The sequence below is a fragment of the Sinocyclocheilus anshuiensis genome, unplaced genomic scaffold, assembly GCF_001515605.1.
Source record: "Sinocyclocheilus anshuiensis isolate Anshui unplaced genomic scaffold, SAMN03320099.WGS_v1.1 scaffold2958, whole genome shotgun sequence".
In the NCBI taxonomy this organism is placed as follows: Eukaryota; Metazoa; Chordata; class Actinopteri; order Cypriniformes; family Cyprinidae; genus Sinocyclocheilus; species Sinocyclocheilus anshuiensis.
Genome location: NW_015542525.1, coordinates 5,538 through 14,927, shown reverse-complemented (window position 1 = coordinate 14,927; position 9,390 = coordinate 5,538). Strand labels below are relative to the sequence as shown.

At 39.5% G+C, this 9,390-nt stretch overlaps 1 protein-coding gene across 1 annotated transcript in view; it reads left to right on the top strand.

Moving 5' to 3' along the window:
* Positions 1-4,069, top strand: part of LOC107694217 (zinc finger protein 729-like) — a gene marked incomplete at its 5' end in the record, with an annotated part of 35,335 nt that extends 31,266 nt beyond the window's left edge. Inside the window, 2 exons of the mRNA XM_016493855.1 lie at positions 1,303-1,315; positions 3,720-4,069. Of these exons, the coding sequence (XP_016349341.1) occupies positions 1,303-1,315; positions 3,720-3,987 (281 nt within the window). The remainder of the gene's footprint in view (positions 1-1,302; positions 1,316-3,719) is intronic.
* Positions 4,070-9,390: the final 5,321 nt, after the last annotated feature.

Sequence of the window (9,390 nt, the reverse complement as noted above, 5' to 3'; positions counted from 1 at the left end):
TCTTTTCCTCGCTTTCCTTTGGTTTTAAATAACTTGTAAAAGCGGCGTGGTATTTTACTTTCACTTTCAAATTAGCGGCAATTCGGCATCAATTACTTGAATGCAATTCAAGCAACAACAAAATACAACGTCAAACTCACTTTCGCCTATATATAAAACAGAACTTTTATTAACAAAACGAATAAAATACACCATGCTATAGGTTATGCCTAATATAAAATAACAAATAACTTACATAAGTTTAAATAGGTATACAAAACTGTAAACACTCTGGAACCAAATAAATAAGAAACAGAGAAAGTTTATTAGCTAAACGAGTAAGAAAGCTTGGAGGCACGGCATACACCTTGATGTCAAATAAAATAAATAAATTACACAAAGTTTAATTAAAGTAAAAATCAGCAAACATTGTGGACCTAATTAAATAAGAAACAAATGATTAAAAAAAACTTCCAAAATCACCTTAGATAAACGGCAAAAGTCAACAGGCTTTTCAAAATCCAAAATATTGCCAAACAGGTACTTTTGCATTTCGTTTCGAAACTAAATCTTCCGCCATCATCTTTTCTTTCTCACCTCACTCTTTTTTTCAAGCCTGTGTTATACTTTCCACGTGCGCAGTTCGGACAGTACACGGACAGCACGGGTGCGGACTGCTTGTATTTATACTACCGAAAGTGTACGCTGGTGGTCCGCTCGGCAGATGTGTTCCACACATGCGCAGTAGGTCAGTTTGAACAGTAAACAAATATATAAACAGTAAACAAACAATTGCCCAAACTATTGGTAATTTCCGTCCACAAATTATTGCACATCTGTCTGTCTTTATATTGTTTAATCGACGGATTGTAGAGGTGCGGGTATCGACGGACTTAAGGTGCGTTCATGCCATATTGGAATTCCCGTAATTATGAGATTCCAACTTATAAAAAGCATTCATGTCCTCGTAGAACTCGTAATTACAACTTGTGAACTGAGAGTTTTCTGAGAGCTACGACTTGTACCACGTGACCGCTGTACCACCTGACCACCGCAGGCTCTGTTTAGGCGTTGATAGTGTTGCCATAGAAAAGCATAATTCCAAGTCCGAGGACGTGAACAGCTCTGAGTAGAATGTCACGTGCTGTCATCTCGGAATTACGGTAATTACAATATGGCGTGAATGCAGCATTCTTCACACAGCCTGCGCATGCACAATTGGTGCTTTTGTAGCCTACACAAAAAATGAGAGGCACGCGGATGTCTGCAGAGAGCCTTCGTGTACACCCTCTGATGACATCTTTTACATCACACGGACCCTAGCGGACTTGCGCACGTGGAAAGTATAACACAGGCTTCAGTCGACTCACTCTCCTCACGTGATAAATTAAATCTGATCTGTGATGTGACTGTCATTCAGCACGCTGCATTGATCCGCCGCGTTCAGTTTTTAATTGTAGTGTCTGTTAGAACTGTCAAAATGGCTGAAAAACTAAATTTAAATTTTTTACTTATGTATTATCAAAATTCGAATTATATTCGAATTTAAAATGCATAATTTCAGTTAGGGTGACGAAAAGCTTTTGGCTTCTCTCCTGAAGCCACAAGAGGGCGCATCGAGCAAAATATTACTATTGCACGTTTATTCAAAGCATAAGATGACATGACTATCTGTGAAAAAAAGTGCATAATGTTTAATATAATGTTTATAAACTTATAATTAAGTTGCTTAAACAACTATAAACAAAACAGCATGTATGCATAGTTTAATACAAAGGGCCGAAAGCCAATCACACGGAGTACATTTTTCATTTAAAAACACGAGTTGCAGTGGAATGGGGAAAAAACCCGCCATAAAGTCTCAAGATATGTTTTTTCAAAGTCGAACTTGCATTAATTTTACATGGCTTTCTAAACATGCGGCTTCTTTTGTGCGAGACGCGAGTGCAACGGTGATAGATGTCCCTCTAGAAAATGCGCGAAATGAGCGTGTGAACGGCTTGGTTTCAGTTTTGACGTAAACAAGATCTTCTCCGCATTGATGTTCTCTTTTCACGCAATATTTGTAATTGACAACGCTAGCATTAACAACCCTTCAATCTAGTGGCTTCAACTGGATAGGCTAACAAAAACATTAAAATGCAATGACACTTACATCGTCATCGTATCTCATGCGCCACTGGTAAGGCTGCCTCCTTAACGCACACCATCGAATGAGGATTTTTATTTTAAATTCGACGAATATTCGAAATTTAAAAATTTTTTTGACAGCCCTAGTGTCTGTTCTCTAACTGAACTAAATGATCTACGAAAAATCAAAACGACAATGGGGGCGGTGCCGCAGTGGGCAAAAGTTTCGCATGCAGACAACAACATTGTGAAAGGGATCCCCGTTTGTAAAAACAGTAACATCACAGGGCTCCAGACTAACATTTGAGAGCAGTGGCACCAGCACCACTAAGTTTTACAGATGGTGGCACCAGAAGCAGATTTGGTTGCGCCGGGGGGGTGGGGGGTGTATTCAAAATAAAGATGAATGAATGAATGAGGCATTTATATAGCGCTTTATTGTGTATTGCTGTACACCCAAAGCACTTTATGGAGGATCTCTCCTCCACCACCACCAGTGTGCAGCATCCACCTGTATGATGTGACGGCAGCCACAGGACAACGGCGCCAGTGCGCTCACCACACACCAGCTACAGGTGGAGAGGAGAGAGGGAGATAGACAATTCAATGGATGGGGATTATTAGAAGGCCATGATTGACAAAGGCCAGTGGAGGGAATTTGGCCAGGACTTTGGCCGGTGGGTTAACAAGTGCAGTTAATAATAATATTAAACGTTCATTTCTTGTTTTCACGTTTATACACATTTGACAGAATAGCACTGAGCTTGAGTTGGGAAGCATACAAAATGTACTTTTATTAACAACAGTAACATGTGCAAAATCAATTTTTTATGTAGAAAATGTATATATTCTTCTCTTATTAAATGTACCATTATTCTTCTATAGTATTATACAGAACTGACCGGCAACTTTAGTGATTATAAAAAGAACGAAATTGAAGAAAAGTTGAATCAAGGGATTTGTTAAAAATAGGATTTGTGATTATAATGTTTGAAAAATAATAAATTTTAAGGTCAATGTACCTCATTCACGGAAAATTTCTCTGCTTTTTATGAGTTACTGAAAATTAACCATTTTGACTTTTTTTTTTCAGAGTTGATTGAAGAAAACAAGGAGAATGAAAAATTGAGTGAAGTTGAAGACAAAAATCATGTTAAAACTGGAGAAAAACCTTGGAGTTGCTCTCAAAGCAAACAGAAAGGTTTAAAGAAAAGAAGGGCCAATAAATCTTTCACCTGCACTCAGTGTGGAAAGAGTTTCACATGCAAATGTCATCTTGAAATTCACATGAGAGTTCATACTGGAGAGAAACCGTTCACTTGTGATCAGTGCGGGAAGAGCTTCACACAATCAGCAAACCTTAAGAGGCACATGAACATTCACACTGAAGAGAATCTGTACTCATGTGATCAATGCAGCAAAACGTTTTTGAGAGCTTTAGTCCTGAAGCAGCACATGCATCTTCATACAAACAAGAAGCCACATTCATGTCATTTGTGTGGAAAGAGTTTTTCACGTCTACAAAATTTAAAAGCACATCAGAAAATACATAATGGTGTGAGAGAGCACATGTGCTTTGAGTGTGAAAAGACTTTTACTACAGCAAACAGTTTAAAACGGCACCAGATGATTCACACTGGAGAGAAACCGTACATGTGTTCACACTGTGACAAGAGATTCAGTCATTCAACAAATCTGAAAAGACACCAGAGGATCCACACTGGAGAGAAACCGTATCACTGCACTGCATGTGGGAAGCGTTTCAATCGTTCTTCTGCTCTACACAGGCATACAAAAAACAATCACAGTAAGAAGATCATCTTCAGATCCAGCTCTTTCAACTCTGATGCTGCGTCCTCACCAAATGTGACACAATAATACATCAAACAGTAAAATATCATCTGGATAAATCTGTCCTAACAAGACATTACAAGCGACATGACAAAGAAACATTATCTAAAGTTTTCACAGTGAATAAAATTGGTCTGAAAACCAGCAGATTCAACTGTGAGATTCAGATCAACTCAAAGATGGAGTTCCTCCCCAAAGAACAATGTCAAAAAGTTTTATTCTTGTATACAATTTTGCTTCATGATATAACTGAAATAATTGTGCTTTCTTATGAGTTTCATATTATGTTAAATTGTCTTATAATGCATATGTATCACTTGCAGTTTGCTTACTCTGTAATGAAAGAAAGTAGAAGCTTTTTACACACCCTTCTTGTGCAGGGAGCTGAAGAAGAGGCTGTAACACTTTTTAAGAGAAACTGAGATTTATTTTTAAAATTGTTTTTCATTGAGTTATTCTTCCAGTTAAGATGTATTAGGAAAACGCAGATGCAGGATATACTGTCATGTAGCTTTGTAACTGATTCTTCTGTGCTTCTCTTGTTAGTAGGAATGAATACCTGAACCCGGTATTAAACCAGCTCTGGGGCTAAATTACGAAAGATTGTAGTTATTGATAAGCTCTAATGTTAACTTCTGTTTTTGGTACTCAGGAAATTAAGGAAATATACTTACAATTTCTTATTGCTACATAAATATTATGAAGCTAACTGTATCTTGCCAACCGTTTCTACATGCGATAATTTCAAGACATTTGTCACAGATGCAGTTGCGTTATTTTGCAATCCAGAAGTGAGATCTATCTTGTACTTTAGGGCTGTGCGATAAGTCGAAGGCTACGTTCACACTGTCAGTTTTTGGGATTGACAACCGCATTTTCTTTACAGGTGTGAGTCTCGAAATGTCCCGTTCACACAGCAGCTTACAGTTCTGTTCAGAATACTGTCTGTATGAACGTGCAACGGGAGTCAATCCGTATTCCTTACCAGTAACCATAGCGACAGTGACCAAAGTAAAATCAAAGATGGCGACGTCCATAAAACTGAAAGTCATCACTTTATGACACGACAAGAGTCCAATTGAGCTGCGAGTTCATCCGTTAAATCTTCATTAACCGACAGCAGCCTTTATATTTGGGTGGAGAGCGGAGTATTTTAGTCGCGCACAGAACACAAAACTGACGGGATCTAAAAATTTCAGGTGACAGACACGCATCTCATTTCTCCGTCACTTAAGTTACCGAAAACACACATGAAAGCACATAACACACGGTAGACGCGCGTTTGTGCAGCAGAGCAGCTCTCTCGCACTGTATGTGACAGACAATATTGTCCAGTCCGGTTCCGTTCACACAGTGCGTGTTCCGAGAATGCGGTTGTGAGTCCCGAACATTTACAGGTGCGAGTTCGGTTACAGAATGCGGTTGTCACACCCGTAAATAACCGAACTGTGTGGGAACATAACTGTATTAAGGACTCAAATACAGGACTGACAACCGTGCTGCTGTGTGACGTGGCCTAATTGTATTTTCGATTTCGAGTTTGACTTTCAAGGACTACGATAAGATGTTTGAGGTAAAGTGATATATTAGATCAAATCTGATATGTCTTGATGCCTTAATGGCCGCTGCGTGCGTGTCTGTTAAGTCCATGTTACCGTAGTAATCCATTATTATAAGTTTACACCACTGATCTATAAAGGACTCAAATACAGGACTGACAACCGTGCTGCTGTGTGACGTGGCCTAATTGTATTTTCGATTTCGAGTTTGACTTTCAAGGACTACGATAAGATGTTTGAGGTAAAGTGATATATTAGATCAAATCTGATATGTCTTGATGCCTTAATGGCCGCTGCGTGCGTGTCTGTTAAGTCCATAGTCCACGTTATCCTCATTATTATAAGTTTACACCACTGATCTATAATAGAGAACTGGATTGCTCATGATGTTATAGAAGTGAAGCCACCGCACCGCCATATTGCTATTCCCCGGTATTCCCATACATTCTATTTAATTAAGAATAAATCGTACGATTTTAACAAGAAAACGTCACCTAACAAGTCAGCGTTTTTATATCTGAAGTATCCCTGTATGTTAACGCAAAATCGTATGTATGGTAGTTATTTGTTTAATATTGTGAATTTCCCCTGCTGCATATTAAAAAGTTACAAACATCAGATGAACATGATGAATATCAGATGGACGAGATCCTCAACAAATGTATTACAAATGACAAAGTGCACATTCCGAAATCTGAATAAAGTTTCGTTAACAGCATGCATTTTATTCAACATATATACATAACATTTTACTCTTATGGAAACTCTAAAAAGCCACAGAAGTTGCACGTCTGAAATAGATGTTGCGCAATCAGAACATAAAGAAAAATGCACGCATCCTAACATCATACAGAAAAATAGCATTAACAACATACGGTACAGTCTTGGATATGAAGCTTCATTTCCAAGATGATGCATGGTAAGCTTTGAATTTCAATACAATATAGAGCAGCATAGCAACAGAGGCTTGCATTATACTGTTTAGTGTATATTCAAATTAATGCCCGATACTAATATTAGATATATCTTCGTGTTTAATATTTCATGCATAATTACATAAAGAAATATATATTGTGTTGGATCAGTTACCTGTGTCATCAGTGTGCAGCAGACACACCCACCTAAATAAAAAAAAATAAAAAAAACAAACATTGCAGATAAAATCTGAAGTAAAAAATTATTTACACACACTAAAAACGAATGCTGTGTGACTGATACGCTTCAGATCGGGTGATTTTCGGTCAGTGTTTTGGCTGTCAGTCATGCTCTCTGCTGGTAGGGAATAGTAAGATGTCCGATCGAACACTTCGCCTGATGACATTTTAGAACGACGTTATCTCAGCAACGATTGTAAATTAAGTTTACATGAAATATGTTTGAAATTTCAATCTGCATCTTCTGAGATACTGTGATTTCATTGTAATCCTTTTCATAAAGTCACTGAATTCACCATTAATTAACTGTTCACCTGATAGCGTTGCCGTCTGCGTTTGATGTTATAGCGTTGCTGAGAATGTATTGGAAACATACGGCACCGCCAACCTGACTCTGCCTGAGAGGTAAGGAAAAATACACTTACCTGAGATGATTTTTTATAAATATCTCTGAAATATATGATTGTATTCTTGAAAACAACCTTTTATTGTATTATTGAAGAAAATATTAGTTAATTATTAAAAAAATAAATAATAATAGCCATAATATGGACACACACACACACACAAAAACTTAAGTAACGCGCACAGAAAAGCAAATTTAACCAAAACAAAGCAACAGCGTCTCTGGACGATAGTTTGAACGCAGCCCCAACAACAAGGAAGCTAATCACAAGTTGCGACACAACTGATCTGTCTGCAATAAAATTACAAGTTAGACAGATCAGACAAATTCCACAAATGCCAAGTAATTATATATAAAAAAATCTGAATATCATCCCATGATAAATTTAAACACGTACCGTAAGAGAAAGATATCCTGAAATCCAATCAGTCAGGCAGATGAACAAATTTACTGGGAAGCTGAGGGCTTGTTCAATCTATCTGTGAAACAGTGTGCCCACCGGAGGGACAGAACACGTCCGTAACGTCAGGTGAACACCGTCCCTGTCGTGCCCGAATCAGTCTCACTCAAACCTCTGACTATAAATGAATACAAGAAAACACTGCTACAATACGAGCAAATTCTTCAACAAAGACAGATCGCGACCGACTCCCTTACCTACAGAGGGGCAACCTCAACCAAATGCCAACCACAGGGTTTCATTCAACGTGCCGTTCTACAAGAAAACACATTAATATGAGCCACAGTCTGCTACTAACAACCCAGTCAACATCACCCAACATACCTGGATGGCTACTAAATTTGACACAGGAAGTAAATTGACTTGAGCTTGTGTTTCAATGTGCCACTTTCACATGCGTATGAATGGAAGACCGATTGGGACTGTTGGAAATTCAGACACAAAGATCAGGGAGACTTGATGTTTCTTCAGCGAGAATGTGCTATGTGACGCTGCATTCATCAAAGTTCATCAAATACATGTTTCGTTGTAGTTTTTTAAACATTTTACAGGGTCAGTGTTTAGAGATGGAAACAAACACCTGGGTGACAACCTTAAATAAAGAATGCAAATGAGGTATTTAGGTATTGTTACCTGCCCCAGATTCTGGAGTTTAACAAGTCCTGATCCAATGTGCATAAAGAATGGGATTGGGCTCCACGAGACCTTAAAGACAATAGAAGAGAGTGTCTGTAATCTGGCTCATTTGACTTGCGATGAAGAGAACAGGAACCTCATGCTAGAGACTTTGCTTAACATAATCATTCATCCAATGTCATAATTTTTACCTTAATTAGGGGTTCAAGTGCAATAGTGACATCCCTGCAAACATGTCCCTGCGGGGCCCATGCTGGCTTTTTGTGGGCACAGAGGGCTAGGGCCAGCCCACACCAAACCTAAACAGGCCCAGTGCGGCCTTGCCCTGGCGAGGCCCACAGCTTTGGGCTAACCGCGGGCTCTCTGTGAGCAGCCCACACTAGCAGACTGCCCACATTAATCCAATGATGGCCCAGTGTGGGCCAGCACATTCGGGCCCAGAGCAGCTTTTGTACTTTTGGGCCTATGCAGGTTTTGTGTAGGCAGCCCTGTAATGCAACTAGGAGAATACAAACAACATTGACTGGCCATTATTTAGCCGCTCAATTGAACTGGAATGGCTTAAGCCCAGGATACACTGCACGATTTTAGCAAACAAAGAAGAGGCACCGGCGGAAGAGGGCAATATGGACCCGCTCATGGCTCGGGAAAAGAGGACAACTTGGGATGCCAGTTTTGCACAGGGAGCTTGGCAGCTGCAGTTCCTCCGCTATCTCCTTCCATGCTATGTCCTTTTTGGTGCGGTCATGATAGGAGCTAGAGGACACATCGTACAAACATGCCCTCTGCTGCAACAACTCAACAAGAATTTGTCCTTTATGGGTATCCCACATACCAGTATACCTTCTACTTTTTTTTGCCTCCATGGCATTGAAATTGTAACGTCGCGTGGATCAATACGTCATTTAATGTTGCAATTTCATTGGCTGCTGAGTAGACGCAGGTCGTAGCAGCAAACACACTGTGCGTTGATCATGCTGAATTTCTGACACTGTCAGAAAACTATCGTAGGCTGTCTTTGGTCGCAAGATCGGGAAAATGCCCGTCTTTGAACCTCTCTCACTGTGCGACATAGGACCACCGATTAAGAGCCACGATCACAGAAATCGCCACGATTGCTTCACGATGGCAATCTTTCGTCTGGGACAGCCAAAAATCGTGCAGTGTATCCTGATAAACCCTCCTGATCCTATTATCCTGATCCTAACCCTTGGC